Source organism: Bactrocera oleae, chromosome 3, assembly GCF_042242935.1.
Source record: "Bactrocera oleae isolate idBacOlea1 chromosome 3, idBacOlea1, whole genome shotgun sequence".
Classification (NCBI taxonomy): Eukaryota; Metazoa; Arthropoda; class Insecta; order Diptera; family Tephritidae; genus Bactrocera; species Bactrocera oleae.
The window spans coordinates 59,068,398-59,085,226 of NC_091537.1; the positions used below are offsets into that span (position 1 = coordinate 59,068,398).

The window sequence follows — 16,829 nt, forward strand, 5'->3', positions numbered from 1 at the left end:
GCACGGCCGTTGAGGCAGATGTCGCATTATTGCGTTGACAGCATGGGGCCACGTAACTCGTGGTCCACTCCCTATGTGTCTTAAGGCCCGAGCAGGTCTTAAGATGGCTCCATCCATTGCATGTATTGCACCTAACCGAGGTGGAATTTGGATGGAGCCTTTTTGCGCATACGCAGCAGTAGAATACCTCGGGGCCCGGGTTGGACTCGATGCCAGCACGGGTCAGGAGGATACGGAGCAACCCTGCTGCTAGGCGTTGCTCCAGTGACGACAAACTTAATCTAAATCTTACCGATCCAAACAGGGTTAGATCGTCGAAATAACAGCCCTTGGCCGGATAAAATCCGGGTCAATTCCGGTATCGCAGAACCGGCTGTTGTGGGAATTGCCACGGTCTTCGTGTACGGTCTCTTAAACTAAAAATTCAGAAACGAAAAAAATGAATGGAGAAATACGTACAAAATCCAACTAACGGATGATCCAAGTAGAGGTACATTTTTCAATAGCCTTTTTTTTTTTTTTTTTTTTTGACAGATCACGCGTGAATCCTGTCAAGCTGTCATGATATTCATCATTGGATAATATCGTATTCGAACGAATAGACCACGTCACTGCGTGCTGGAAAATATAGCGACCGTAGCCGAGACCGTCCACGGACCCGGAATTATACCGGCCAAGGACTGTCAACTCGGCAGAATTCTGCCGCTAAAACAACAACAACGGTTACGTTCTCACCGGCATAATTTTTAAAGAAATATAAACCGATGATTTCTCCGGCCCACAAACCACACCAAACCGTTGTTTTCTCTGGATGAAATGGCAGCTCTTGAATCTCTTCAGGTAGCCAGAAATGGGCCTAATCGTCGCTGAACAAAATTTGGCCCGAAAACGTTGGATCTTCTTGCAACTTTTCAAGAACCCACAGAGCGAAGTGATGTCGCTTGGGAAGGTCGAGCGGCTCAGCTCTTGCAAAAGCCGTATTTTGTACGCTTTTAATTTAAGATCTCGACGTAAAATGCGCCAAGTCGTTCTATACGTCAATACGAGTTGCTGCGAACGGCGCCGAATCGACTCTCCACGGTCTTCGTTGTTGTTGTTGTTGTAGCGACAGAATTCTGCCGCCACGGTCTTCGTGTACGGTCTCGGCTACGGTCGCTATATTTTCCAGCACGCACTGACGTGGTCTATTCGTTCGAATACGATATTATCCAATGATGAATATCATGAATGGACAGTATTTCTCCATTCATTTTTTTCGTTTCTGAATTTTTAGTTTAATTATTTAAGGGTTTTGTAGAATCTGATAGTTGTCGAAATCAAAATTGAAAGTTAAGAAAATAATTTATTTTATTGTTGCGAATTAACGTGTCTCCATTTCCATAGCGGTAAAAATCCAGATATTTTAAGAGGATTTAAAAAACTTAATTTAACATCATGACAAATGCATCTTTATGCAGGCAATATAAATCCGTAAAGTAAGCAAGTAAGTACATACAAGCTTACAAGTGCAATGCAATCTAAATTGCACTCCCTTGGACATCAGGTGGATTACTGTTCTCAATTATATCTGCCAAAATAATTTGTTTCTATTTTCTAATTTATTTTGCAAACAGATATATCCCATAATAAACAAATATTTTTTTAACCCGTAAAATGTTGTATATAGTGGCGAGCAATACTGGTCGGATGCTGAAGTAATCTTTAGTAATGGCAAAAGTGAATGCAATCAGTACAGGTATTTCCGTAGCCCCAATATACGCTATTTTTATTTTGATTTTTCATCTGACTTCAATCCGTTTATGTTTGATAATGAATGATAGAACAGAGTGTGTACAGAATACATCAGTATCTGCTGCTTCGTTAAATATGATAGTTAATTTTGTATTTGGTGCTGGAAAAAAATTGCATCAATTGATCTCTGGTACTTAATAGGGATCTCATCCGAAATACCGATATTAAGTGAGCCTTAAGATTCAAATACATTAATAGGGAACATATGTTGTGAACGAGCCTTAATTTTTTTTTTGTTTGGTTGGCATGACATCAGTCAGTCATTAAACAAACAACATCATCTTTTTTCTTTGTGTTGGGAATGTCAAATTTTTACCGGAAAGTGATTTGCGGAAAGCATTAATTTTTTTAAGAAAAGTACTGCAGAGTCGCATCGAATGCTTGTCGAAGCAACATGCAAAAGATGGTTTCAACGGTTCAGAGATAATGATTTGGATGTGAGAAATGATGAACGTGGAAGACCACCAAAAAAGTTTGAAGACGCCAAACTGCAAGCAATATTGGATCAAGATGATACTTTGAGTCAAAAGTAAATGGCAGCCATGTTAAATGTTGCACATCAAACAACTTCAGACCATTTGTAAACTATGGGAAAGATCCAAAAGTGTGGAAATTGAGTGCCACATGAATTGAATGAAACACGAATGGAAAACAGAAAAAACACTCGTGAAATTTTGTTTCAAAGACACGAAAGATAGGTTTGCATCGAATTGTCACTGACGATGAAAAATGGATTTATGTTTAGAATCCTTTACGGAGAAAATCATTGGTTAATCCATCAACGTCGACCGCAAAAAAAGATCGATTCGGTTGAAAGGCAATGCTCTGTGTTTGGTGGGATCAGAAGGGTGTGGTATATCACAACTGAAACTGCTGTATTCACCAGACTTGGTACCTTCCGATTATCATTTGTTTTTATCGATAGGACACGCATTGGCTGAGCAGCACTTCGATTCCTTCGCAGAAGTCGAATATTAGGAGTCTGGTTTTTTTGCTATTAACATGTTATTCACAAATTGCCAGAAGGGTAGTCAAAATGTGTAAAAAGCAATGGTCAATACTTTGAATAATTTTTTTTTTTACTTTCCCATTCAAAATTAGTATATTATTTTATACCGGTACACCTGGTATTTGCTGCAATTACTGGAGAACATACAACATTTTGAATCCCTTTTACAGATGTATGTATACTACTTACCTCCTTTGGGCTGAAAGAACCACCCCCATTTCCAGAAATTGAAGTTGAATTCCAAATTTAAAATCGGACCAAACCTTTAAATGAACCAATAGTATAAAGGTGTGATAAATTTTTGTATTTTCGATCTTTATGAAAATCACTTAAATATGTACTTCAAAATGATTTTTGTTGGTGTGTTTTTTGTCTTTTGTCTCTAAAATAAAATGTTCATATAAATATTTACAAATACGTCAACGGGTAGATTTCGACATATATTCTCGATTTTACGGCTTCAATGATTTTGAAATTATTAAAGGGTAATCCATTTCGAGGTTCTCTACTTAAAAAAAAAACAGAAAATTCTAATTTAATGGGGAATGTTTATTATCATTCGGAAGATCATTATTTGGTATTTATTTTTTTAAAGATTATCTATTTCAAATCTAGGCCGCGGCTACGTCTCAGATGTTCCATCCGTTGAGTCCAATTTTCGATGGCTCGTTCGAGCATTTCGACTGGTAACTGGCGAATGATACGCGTGATGTTTTGCTCCAAGGCCTAAATCGGAGTGGGATTGCCCGCATAGATTTTAGACTTAACATATCTCCACAGGAAAAAGTCTAACGGTGTGATATCACACGATCTTGATGGCCAATTGACCGGCCCAAATGAAATTTTCTGCTCACCGGAGTGTTCTCTCAATAAACCCATTAATTGATGCGATGTGTCGGAAGTGGCGCCGCCTCCATTTACGGTTACGTTCTCACCGGCATAATTTTTGAAAAAATATGAACCGATGATTTCTCCGGCCCACAAACCACACCAAACCGTTGTTTTCTCTGGATGAAATGGCAGCTCTTGAATCTCTTCAGGTAGCCAGAAATGGGCCAAATCGTCGCTGAACAAAATTTGGCCCGAAAACGTTGGATCTTCTTGCAACTTTTCAAGAACCCACAGAGCGAAGTGATGTCGCTTGGGAAGGTCGAGCGGCTTCAGCTCTTGCAAAAGCCGTATTTTGTACGCTTTTAATTTAAGATCTCGACGTAAAATGCGCCAAGTCGTTCCATACGGCAATACGAGTTGCTGCGAACGGCGCCGAATCGACTTTCCACGGTATTCGTTGTTGTTGTTGTTGTAGCGACAGAATTCTGCCGCCACGGTCTTCGTGTACGGTCGCTATATTTTCCAGCACGCAGTGACGTGGTCTATTCGTTCGAATACGATATTATCCAATGATGAATATCATGACAGCTTGACAGGATTCACGCGTGATCTGTCAAAAAAGGCTATTGAAAAATGTACCTCTACTTGGATCATCCGTTAGTTGGATTTTGTACGTATTTCTCCATTCATTTTTTTCGTTTCTGAATTTTTAGTTTAATTATTTAAGGGTTTTGTAGAATCTGATAGTTGTCGAAATCAAAATTGAAAGTTAAGAAAATAATTTATTTTATTGTTGCGAATTAACGTGTCTCCATTTCCATAGCGGTAAAAATCCAGATATTTTAAGAGGATTTAAAAAACTTAATTTAACATCATGACAAATGCATCTTTATGCAGGCAATATAAATCCGTAAAGTAAGCAAGTAAATACATACAAGCTTACAAGTAAATGCAATCTAAATTGCACTCCCTCGGACATCAGGTGGATTACTGTTCTCAATTATATCTGCCAAAATAATTTGTTTCTATTTTCTAATTTATTTTTCAAACAGATATATCCCATAATAAACAAATATTTTTTTAACCCGTAAAATGTTGTATATAGTGGCGAGCAATACTGGTCGGATGTTTGATAAAATTCAATGTAAGATTCTACAAAAGTCAATAATTATTCAACTTGCTTGAAATTTTTCATTTTAAATGTTGATTTATTTCTTTAAACGTAAAGTAAAACAAAAAATTATAAAAGGCAACATAGTTTTTAGTTTAGTTTGGCATTTATAAGTATCGTACTAAATAGCGCAGTTCGAACATTGTCATTTAACTCTGGTATTTTTTGTAGGAATTGCATTTTGGAAAAATGAAGAAAATGTCTAAGAATTTGGGAAATCGTATCGTTTTGTTTTATCAAACTAAAACAAACCGCCAGCGAAATTGGAAAAATAAGCGGTGTGACTAAAACAAGTCATTTTAGTTCAGAATAGAAGTAATTTAGCACCTTCTGGCAACTTGGCGGTCGACCAAGGATATTGAATGACAATGATACTCGTTATATGAAACGTTTATTTGTAGAAACTCTAAATTAACCCCTAAGGACTACTCAAGTCATTAACAAGTCAGTCAAAAAGTGGACAGCCAAAGGAACATTGAAAGCGTTGAATTTTGAGAAACACACGACCGAGCAATACTGGTCAGTATATATATTGTTTTAAATAAGTATCCTACCTGCTTTCTAATACCATTAAGAATATGTGTACAAAGTTTTATAATGGTCGGTTAAGTAGTTTTGGTCTGAAAGCCTAACAAACTTATATTCACATTTATAATATTACTAGTTAACTTAACGGTGGCCGAAACTATTAGATTATAATTTGTTCGAGTTAGAAAGCAGAATGTCATTCTTTGACTTCTTTGTAACACTGCTGTCGTGATTGCCATCTCGAACGCACCTACATATATTTATCTGGAGAACCTTCTCCATTAGTGCATATTTATATTAACCACGGATTCGGTGGTTCCTATTCTAAATGTATCGATATCACTCCTGTCGAATAGCTCTCTACTTTTTCCGCTCGAAAACCAAAATCATTCTGAACAAATACAACCACTCTCATATAGCTTCAAACATATTAAAAACAAGAAAAAAAACCCTGTCCTTTACAGGTACATTTTTTTATAGCATAGAGCAGGGTAGGCGAACCAATGGCACGCGACACAATATTTTGGGCACGTCGCAGAATTAGGTATTTTAAGACGATCGAACGCGATGCTACTACGCTGCGGAGTGTTCGGTGCGTGGGGTAGGGGCAGCGCGGCGGCAGGCAGGAAGCGCTGCACGGCGCTAGTTTGTTTTGTTTTTATAATGCCGTGGGTTTCAATTGCGAATGACGCATTGGTTGCTTACGCATAAAGTAATAGTGAGTTTTGTTGACATAATTGTATTGTAAAGTTTATTCGAGTGATTTTAAACTGATATTAAATATTTTTCTTATTATTATTAAATTTTAGTATGGCCAGCTCAGCAAAAAAAACAAAAAGTTCATGATACTAAGTTTAACAGAGAATTTCAAACTTGGTGGACTGAGAAATATGGCATGATTAGTAAAGATGACAAAGCGGTGTGTGTTTTATGTTCTGGAACAGTGGTATAATATGTAGAACATCGTCTGTTAAACGACATTTTGAAACAAATCTTAAATCTGTTAGTCAAAAAAGCGAGGCCGAGCAAAAAAAATTAATTGCAAGTGCATTGAATGACAGAAATAAACAGTCAACGTCTATGATTAAATTTGTTGGCAAAAATTGTAATACAAGCGCGGCAAGTTACGCGGCTGCAAATGTCATTGCTCGGCATGGTAAACCTTTTCAAGAAGGTGAGTTTTTGAAGGAAGCCTGGTTAGCATGCGCGCCCTCTCTTTTTGAAGATTTCGACAATAAAGATAAGATAATTCAGCACATCAAAGATACTCCTCTATCAAGAAACACAATAAAAGAAAGAATCTTAAAACTGGCCGAAAATATAACAGATCAACAAAAAATTGACATTAAAGATGCTTCTTTTATATCGCTATGTCTTGACGAAAGCACTGACGTCACTAAATCTGCACGTTTAGCTGTTTTTGCTCGGTATTGCGTAGAAAACGTCATTAAGGAAGAATTAATTGCAATAAAATCGTTGCTAACAACTACAAAGGGAACAGATATAAGTACGGCAGTTAAAAATTCGCTTGCTGAAAAAGAAATTGATATAAAAAAATTGTTTCTTTAACAACTGATGGTGCTCCAAGTATGGTGGGTAAAAAAAATGGTTTCATAAGTTTATTTCAAGCTGACGTAGGACATTCGATTCTTGAATTCCACTGCATCATTCACCAACAAGTCTTGTGTGCTAAGAGTGGTTTAATATCCCTTGATAATGTAATGGCGGTAGTTACAAAAATAGTCAACCTCATCTCGTCAAAGGCTTTAAACAAGCGAAAATTCGATGCTTTGTTGGACAAAGTCAACTCGGTGTATAATGGCTTACTGATGTATAATAGTGTTCGCTGGTTGAGTCGCGGGAATGTACTTGAAAGATTTGTTGATTGCTTGGAAGAAATCAGACTGTTTTTGCAAAATATTATCACAAGAAACTACAAGTATTTTCCAAACTTGAAAAAATATATGAATGATTTAGATATTCACGACGGCAGACAAAGAAAAAACTACTGAAGAATTTATTTCTGTTATCGATTCTTTAATCAAGGAATTTTTAGGGAGATTTTCTCAGTTCAAAGAATTGTCGGAAATACTCAAGTTCATTATGTACCCAGATGTGACGCCATTTCATAAACTGAACTTCTCTCAATTTGATTGGTTGGAAATTGAAGAATTTGAAATGCAGCTGATTGATTTCCAATCTAGTTCAATATGGATTCAAAAATATATTGAAACAAGGAAAGAGTTGAAACTGGAAATTCTGGAAACATGGAATGAGTTACCAGACACATTTAACTGTTTGAAGAAGCTGGCTCATGCTATTTTAACCATGTTTTCATCTACATATGACAGATGAATCTAGTTCAGCATGCATTTTGCTAAAAGTAACATCTTACAGCCTTAACATAAATTATTTGTCATCTAACCTGCAGCAACAGAAGTCACACTAATTTTACTGAAATTTAATATAAACATACCAAAATGTACCTCTTTTGCTTACTTTATTTAATAAAGAGTTTTGATAGTATTTATAATTATTATTTTCCCAATAATCAGAAAATCAAAATTATTTGATGGCACGCGAATGACCCCATTAAATTTTTTTTTAGAAAAAATGGCACGTTGATGCATAAAGGTTCGCCTACCCTGGCACAGGGTATAAAAATATATTCATCTCGATTTTGATCAGTCAGTTTATAGGGCAGCTATGTATATGCTATGGTGGTTCGATAGCGGCGGTTCCGAAAAATGAGCACCGTCTTGGTGATAAAATGATGTGTGCATAATTTCTTGTCGATATCTCAAAAACAGTCCTTCAGTTCGTATATATACAGACGGACGGACAGACGGACATTGCTAATTTGGCCGCATAAAAAATCCGGGTCCGTTCCGGTTACTTAGACCCGACTGTCGTGGGAACGGAGGGTAGTTGTAGTCTCCGACATTTTCTTCTGAATGTAACAAACATCGTGGCAAACTTAATATACCTTGTCCAGGGTGTAAAAATATAAATGATCCCTCTTTTTACTTGCTTTATTCATGCATACTTTTTGTTTAAGAATTATGGTAAGAGAATTAACATTTGGATTCTATACTTTCATCTTAATTCATATAAATACATATGTAAAAAATTTGATTTTTATATTTGTTTTATTTACTGTCGCTTTATTTTTTCGTATGAAATTATTCCAAAATAGATTTTATAGAAGATATTTTTACTGCTTTAATGATTTTATTATTTATTATTATATTATTACTTTTATTATTATGGATTATTTCTAGTACCCGCAAGTAATCAGATAATCTCCAAGCTTCTCTACAACGGATGCGGCTTGTTGAGGTTGAACAGGATCCTCATAAATAGAAACAATCACGGCTAAAAAAAAAAAGATATAATAATTGTATAACCTTTTAAAGTGGCTTGAAGAACCTTTAACAACATATGCTCAGTATACTTATTTGAGTGAATTAATGAGATTTTATGAATGCATTTTCCCAATTAAGCATATTTTCAAAGAGAAAAGATTTGTTAGGATCGCGGAGCTTAAATTTATTTTTTTATCAGCGACAGACATCAAATGTTTAATACAAGTTAAGTATATTTGCTCCGAATATAGATAAATTTTGTGTGTTGGGACAAATTAAACACGATTCATATATAAGTATAATGGGATGTTGGACATCACCACCACCAATAAAAGAATTAAAGTGTGAGACACTTATTATTAGATTTTAAAAACTTTCGAAGCAGTACAATTTTAGTATATTATGTATCACGTACTTCTTTTCTTTTTTAATGCGAAATATGTAATAGGTTGCGAATTTCCATAAAATCAGGAGTGGCTTAATTTGAATATATAATTTTTTCTGGAACGTAGATATTTTTGTAAAATTCAAACCTTTGGAATTATTTACATTTTTTTCATTAAGTTGAATGTACATGTAACCAAATTGGGAAGAAAAGTTATTACCTTGTGTAGTTTTCATGCAATGCACTCCGCTGCGGCCCAACTTAGCGCGGACTACACGGTCTGTACCAGAAAGATAAATGTACCTTTGACCAGCTAATGTAACACCATTGCTTGTGAGCAGGTCTTGCTGATCAAATCCAGCGATTAATTTCGCCAATTCTTCTTTTGTTACCTGAAAATATAAACAAAATAACATTCAATCTCCTCAAATTAAAACAAATCATAAAAATAGGACTGGAATATTTTTCTAGTTAAATAACAACAATAAATTAAAAATATCGACCTTTGTCACCATTAGAAATATTAAAATAGCTACAGTGAATATATAATGCATACACTAAAGATTTAAAGAACAAAGCAAGTTGTCAGAGTTAAATATATTTGTTTAACTAAAGGTTGTATGTAACACATAATACTAAACGAAAAAAAAAATATTAATTTCCTTTTACTAATCAGTGCTGGGGTAAATTTTAGAATAGCATCCCCTAAATTTGAGGTTAAAATGTACATACCCGAATAGAGGAGGTTCTCCAGATTAAGAAAATATATATGTTTATATATAGTTGCCGTTGACTTATGGTTTTTGAGATATTTGCATTTAAAGTTCAAAAATTCAACTATTTAAACTTCTTTTATAATGAATTTTACACTTATATTTTTAATTTTTGTATCCACTAACACTTCCATAATAATAAATAACTAATTCAATATTTAACTTTTGTTCAATTCTTTTTAATTAGTGTTTCCTTATCTACAAACTTTACAAAGGAACCAAAAGGAATAAAGACAATAGATAATACCTCAATGGCGGGAAATATGTAAATAGCCATTATTAGTTTTTCGACTAGAATTCCTTTCTACATTGGCGGTCTTCGGTCGCGCTTCAAAAAAATAACCCTAAAACTCTTTTTTTTTGCGTTGGCGCTTAAAAAATATTAACCTGTTCGGTCCGACAACGAGGTGTCCTTAGTTCTTTCGCGTAGAACTCCTTTTTGTGTTGGCGGCCTTCGGCTTTCAAGAAAAAAAGAATAACCGATCCAACACCGTGATTTACCAACAGAAAGCAAATTCTGAAAAAGTTTGCGGTACTCATCACATGATAATGAATTTTGTATTGACGGTATAATTCTTCTTATTTTATTTATTTTTATTCGTTTACAAAATATGGTAACACTTATTTTTTGTTTTCATGCAACCATTTTGTTTTTGTATGAATAAATGGATTTGAAATAAAGTTAAATATTGAATTAAAATTAGTTTTGCACTATTTAATACAAAACAAATGTGTTGAAACGATTTGGTGAAGTGTTAATGGATATAAAAGTTAAAAATATAAGTGTAAAAATCATCTATCATCTATCCATACATACCCATTTTAAGACCGAATTCGGGGTTTAATTTTTCAAAAAAAAATCGTTTTTTTTATTTTTTTTTTATAAATATGCATTTAAAGTAAAAAATTGTGATACATTTAAATTAATTGTTTTATTTTTTTTCCTTGAAAAAATCACATATTGTTAAATTTTTTTGGTGTATTGTACGTTTCTGAAACTTTATATTAAAATATCAATGTTAGTGCACTTTTATTGTGATATTAATAATTACACATACTCTGCATCGTGATGAAAATTATCATTGAGGTTGAGAGCAGCGAAAAAGAGTTTGACGCGATTGAATTATGAACACCCCGGTTTTGGACCGACCAGGGTTATTTTTTTGAAGCGCTGCCGAAGGCCGCCAGTGCAGATAGGAGTTTGACGCGATTAAATTATGAACACCCCGGTTTTGGACCGACAAGGGTTATTTTTTTTAAGCGCGGCCGAAGGCCGCCAGTGCGAAAAGCAGTTCGAGGATCTCCGATATTCGCCCATACCATCACATCGCGGCGCAAAAGAAATTGTGACTGTTACATTTCTTCAGTATATTTTTTTCATAAGAAAATGTTTAACACGCTGAACTGGTAATTACAGCTAAGTGATCTGAATTCTACAGAATTTTGCCGCTACAACAACAACAACCAAGTGACTTGAATATGTGATATGTATGTGCAAAGTGTGTTAAATAAATTTTGAAATATATACATAAATTATTGAAAAAAATTCACTTTCCGCTCACGGATTTGTAATCTACGCGTAAAAATAAGACGATTTAAAAAAAATTTAATTTTTAAGGGCTTCCTTAGTTGGGGGACCTAAACTATACATTTACCGAAACGATTTTCAATAAAAAAAAATAAACAAGAAAATAAAGATTTTACATATCCTAGTAATCCTTTTCTGTACAAAAAATAATAATAATAAACAGTAAACAGTAAGAAGTGTTCTTTATCTTTTATTCAACCCTTTAAGAATAAATAGATATTTTCATTAATTTAATAATTACGACATTTTTCGTTTTGTTCTTATGTTCATGTTTTAATTATAATAAAAAAAATGTTCAAAGTGTATTTGGCAGATCGAAATAATTTCAAACGTAATACATATATGGATAACCGCAACAATAAATAAAAACAACATCTACTACTTTTTAAGAATTTCAATATGAAAAAAATGACAAATTGCGTAGCAACGAACTGTTATGAAAAAGGACACAAAGCGTGAACGAGTCCGTGTGTGAACCGGCACTGTGTGTAACATGATTCAGGCATGGTAGACCTCCACCATGTAATGTTAAATGCTTAGACTGCGCTCAAACACGAAGGCTTTTGTTGACCAAGCTAGCTAGTTTGTTGGCGACGAGAAAAGACGAAGGGCAAAGAGTTGTTCGTGCTCGGGCAACACGCTTTGTATTCTTGTTCGTAACAGCTCGCTACTACGTAATTCGGTATTCTTTTCATTTTAAAATTCTTTCCATGGTACATATTTACATCTATACCCAGATATAAGAAAAAACACTCATAATATACGATGTGGTATAAATGTGTGCTGTATATAAAAGCGAAAGAAATAGGGAGTGTCACCACATGATTAAGTGCCGGTCACAAGAAGATAAGAAGAAAACTGAGAAATGCATACATCTGTCACAAAATGCGCGGAAATAACCCATGACGATATAAAGTTCTCATATAATACCACATACATTCATAAGGTTATACATATGCAAGATTATATACTAAAGACTTGAATTCTGATGACTCGTATGGATAAAACACACATAAATCACATTGTTAATAAAGCATTTTAAAAACACAATTATAAGTTTAACCTATGTTAATTATTTCATTCTTAATTTGAAAAGCTACCACAAAGGCATGTCGCCATACTTAACTCTCTATCTAAAAATTGCACGACATTTATAAATGTAAATATATACATACTATATATACAAGAACTAAAAAAAAACATTGAGAACGCATCTTTGCTTTCATATATGTATATACATATGTAAGTATGCAAGTAAAGAAGAAACCATGGTGTATAATATTTGATTTATCACAACACAGTTGTGCATACGAAAAAACTAAGCTAAGAACAACTCAAAAGCTTTTTGATTATCTGCATACATACACAATTAAAGCCGGCAAAATTGCGATAACAAAAAACTCAAAACTCTTAAAAATTAACTCAAAAAAAAAAAGGAGTTCGAAATGGCAACGAATAATAACTGATACAGAAAAAATAAATAAATAACCAATATTGGGCATGGGCATTTGCGAAATTCACAAAACTAAGTTGTTCCACCTCAATTATTGCCTACATATAGACTTCAAAATCATTCATAACCTAAAATTCAAGCGATTTTAAAAAATATATAAGTGATATTAGTGAAAATCCTATATATAATATATACATTTATAAGAGTATAGTGTCGAAAACAGTGCATGTAAATGCGCTAGGAGACGAATATGGATAATATGGATAATATATATATATATATATATATATATATATATATATACATGTGCTCGTATACAGAGAAATGTATGTATAAGGAGCTAAAATAAACAGAACAAGGGTGTTTATGCGACTAACTGTTACTCAAATACGTTCATATGTTTTCGTATGTATCTCGGTAAATTGATTTTCGCATCTACATTTTAACACCCTGTCTTCTACAACAGACCTTATATTTTATCTTGGGTCACACCCTTCCCATCTCTGTATATTTAATACATTATAATTTTTCTGAATTTGTTACGTATATGCTTTTTTGTTTAAAGCAATTAGATAATATAGTTCACACTAAACTTACCTCGAATCCCTTAGATTGAGCCCAAATATTGCCATCATGTCCAGCAATGCAAGCCTTTGTTACACAGTGCGAAGCCAAAAGTTGGTTATCCACATAATCTTGCCAGCTCATTTTAAGGTATTTGTTGTTGACTGTAATGGCTTTTTCTGATATTTAAATGTATTTTGTGTCAAGTTATTCCTTCTCTTATGTGTGACCTTTTATCAATTTATAAGATTTGCAATTTAACAAATACAACTGTGTTCCCAATTTTCTCCTTACCTGTAGTAGCGATACGTGTTGTTTTAAATTATTTTTAATCTAAAAACACAAAAAAAAGCAAAGAAACTTTTCATTCTTTTTGTCACATATACATACACTAATATCCAAATGTAAAAAATATGTCATATAGATGTGACGCTAATGATGCGCTACGTATGAAAATCATACACAAAATCACTATTTTTAAATTCTAAATAATTGGCACATATTTTACCCAAAATTCCATATTTTAATATTCAATATTAAAAAAAAAATCCTTAAATAACAGAATAATTTCAAAATTCATATTTTAGGAATATGAAAACGTAATACTAAACCTGCCGTTTAAAACCCGTCCTTTTTTCTGAATTCCAGCCTTTTGAGGCTCTTAAATAAATGTAACCTTCCGGCGCGCTAACACTAACAAAAGACAATGAAAAGTCTAGAGATTTTTGCTGTTGCCATCGTTATGGATAGCCGACACCAAAGACCGAAGTGCCTTCGTTAACGTTACACTCCACTCAATTCATTCCAAGAATGGAAATGAGTGAACGGATATCAACTCATCTGGTGAGTCAGCGTAGTATTTTTTAACTCCGCTACCTATTCACAAAATTGTTGTATTATTTGACGTGTATTTTTAGTTTAGAAAATTTGGATTTCTCCAAGCTCTAACGAAAAATTTAAACCAATTCATTTATTCTTATACATTTTCAGAAAGCAAAGAAACTAATAACTTCGGCACGGACTTTATTTAGTATTCGCTCCCTAATAAATCTTAGTTAGACGCCTCTTCTAACTTACGAACCTTCACATAAAAATCTGCAACTCAAACTGTATTATTTTTTCTTAAAAATAATACAATTTGTTTATTTCTAATTTATAAGCGAATAATTTATTTAAAAAAAAACAAAGCGGCACAAAAACAAGCGTAACGAACACCAACTCACTTAAACACACTCCCACCAGTACGTTGCAAAGATTTGTACTATGCCACAAATCTTCGTTTTTATTTTGACGTCGGCATTATCGTCTCGGCAAACAGTGTTGCAATGACAATAACAATCTGTCCACACGCGCATGTTAAACAACCTAATCCTTTTTATTTATGTATTTTCCCCAGATATTACGCGATCAAGAACTTTCTTTCAATGAGTTCTAAATGTATGCAAGTTTCGCTTATTTACTGCCACACCCTAACTTTTTGAACTTGAACGCCATCTTGTTCTCTTGACGATGGCATCATGAAAACATAGGTGATTATCAATTTGTTTGACAGTCGGGTCAACGTAACCGGAACGGATCCGGCCAAGGACTGTCAACTCGGCAGAATTCTGCCGTTGCAACAACAACATATCAATTTGTTTCGAGCTTACTTCACAGCTGTCAATTTTAATAAATTTTGACAAATAGTTTAAGTGATCAACTTAAAAGCAACGTGTAATTGCAGCTTTAAGTGCTGAACATATAAACGATGACAAGTGACAGGCAGCATCTGTCATATATAAAAACACACACGTTCTTATGGGCACAGTTATTTAGACAAAAGCACCAATTTACGGCAACAGGCTAGCATTTGTCGCTGTCACCAATTTACACAATTTCTAATTTTTTTGAAGACAAAAACAAAGGGCAGCTGTAGTGTTGCCACTAATATGTAAAATGTTAAATTATTCAAAGCTCTAACAAGTCTAACTTTATTTCACTAACACAAGCAAAAAACAAAACTGATATATCATTTGTGATAACCTATTTACTTATTTTTTGCATAAAAAAATTGCACCTTGGACAAAATATTTAAATTTCATTGAAGTGAAAGGTTTTAGTACGGCAACAACGAAATTCAGTGCAACAGACGACCTTTGCCTACAAAAAAATTTAGCTGTCGTTCCGTCGTCTCTGTGTTCAGAGCATTAAGCATTTAGTTATAGAAGGCGATATTTAATGTAACATTTATTTACTTAAGTGGCCTTGAGCATTGTATTCATTGTATAAGCCTACAAGTAACCAAAGAATCAGCTGTTTTCCTATGTGTGTGACACAGCTGAGATCACGTGATCGAATCTGCCTTTTTGAGACACAGAGATGTAAATAAAAGAAATGTAGTTTAACAACTTGTTTGTGTACATGTATTTGTAATTGAGAATGTTAAGGAAAACTTTGAAGAATATTTTTGAACCAAAAATTTATTGCATATATATCGTATTTCCTCACCACCTTTGAGGATGCAATGTAGGCGTGTTACCGATCTGTTTTGGGGTTTCAGTCCCCCAGGAGACCTATATTCATCTGTATAATTTAAACAGTTTTAAATCAATCTAATTGTCATACCAAATATAACAAGAAAAAATATATATATATAAAATCAGGTACACTTCATGGATAGTAATACCATTAATAATATAAGTCGAAATAATCATCTCAAACAGTAATATATCATAAATGAATCTGGTACAATTCATGAACAACATAATAATAATCCAAACAATGTACTAATTAGTAAATAATATTTACAAAAGATTCTAAATCACTCACAGCCATATACTTATTAAAGTTAAATTTAATCTTTAGGAATTTTAATTGTCGAAAAATATTTGGATATGAAATAAAAACATTCTTAAAGCTATGAATTTTAAAACATAACACGTCAACACATTTTAGCAGATTTGAGGCATTTGGAAGTTTTGGTAGTAGAATATTAGTATTGTGACGAACATGGATAATAGAACAAAATCGAATCAACGATAAACTGCCAGAAGCAACTAGTTAGCGAATTCGTAGTTGCCAGAATGTTCTAGAAGCAATGTTTTGTTACAGATTTACTATATAAGGGCTGCCGGATTGTGCAGCAAACACAGTTCTAGTTAGAGTGTTGTCGTGATAAGAGCAATTAAGCTATAAGCAAGAAGTTGTAAGCTCGAATAACGAGCAATAGGTGTTAAGTTGTTGGAATAAGAAATAAAGATAAGTGTGTCACCATTAAATTGGGACTTTTATTTAACAATCCAGTTATCGAACTCAAGAGTGAGTAACAGGTAGACGATTTATCGAGAAATCCGTAACAGTATACAACCCGTATGAATTGTGAGTTTAGTACT

The 16,829-nt window shown here is 33.8% G+C and overlaps 1 protein-coding gene and 1 long non-coding RNA gene across 6 annotated transcripts; one reads left to right on the top strand and one right to left on the bottom strand.

Moving 5' to 3' along the window:
- Positions 1–8,460: 8,460 nt before the first annotated feature.
- On the bottom strand, positions 8,461–14,788 carry chic (profilin chic). Of its 5 annotated transcripts, none has more exons than XM_014243465.3 (5): positions 14,682–14,788; positions 13,753–13,791; positions 13,492–13,688; positions 9,301–9,472; positions 8,461–8,705 (listed from the first exon to the last, which is right to left on the bottom strand). In XM_014243465.3, exons 3-5 carry the CDS (start codon positions 13,600–13,602, stop codon positions 8,608–8,610), a joined length of 381 nt encoding a protein of 126 aa, XP_014098940.1. In that variant the 5' UTR covers positions 13,603–13,688; positions 13,753–13,791; positions 14,682–14,788; the 3' UTR covers positions 8,461–8,607. The 5 variants fall into 5 exon arrangements, with proteins under 5 accessions (XP_014098940.1, XP_014098939.1, XP_014098938.1 ...); XM_014243464.3 differs by lacking the exon at positions 14,682–14,788 and adding an exon at positions 14,540–14,670; XM_014243463.3 differs by lacking the exon at positions 14,682–14,788 and adding an exon at positions 14,070–14,208.
- LOC138856248 (uncharacterized) lies at positions 14,166–14,686 on the top strand. Its single transcript, XR_011395376.1, has 2 exons — positions 14,166–14,301; positions 14,449–14,686. It is a non-coding gene; the product is annotated as an uncharacterized lncRNA (long non-coding RNA).
- Positions 14,789–16,829: the final 2,041 nt, after the last annotated feature.

Coding starts and splice junctions, on each gene's coding strand:
- chic (XM_014243465.3), bottom strand. CDS start 13,602: ATGAGCTGGCAAGATTATGTGGATAACCAACTTTTGGCTTCGCACTGT. Junction 9,473..13,491: donor CTCAATCTAAGGGATTCGAG/GTAAGTTTAGTG, acceptor TTATATTTTCAG/GTAACAAAAGAAGAATTGGC. Junction 8,706..9,300: donor TTGCATGAAAACTACACAAG/GTAATAACTTTT, acceptor TTTTTTTTTTAG/CCGTGATTGTTTCTATTTAT.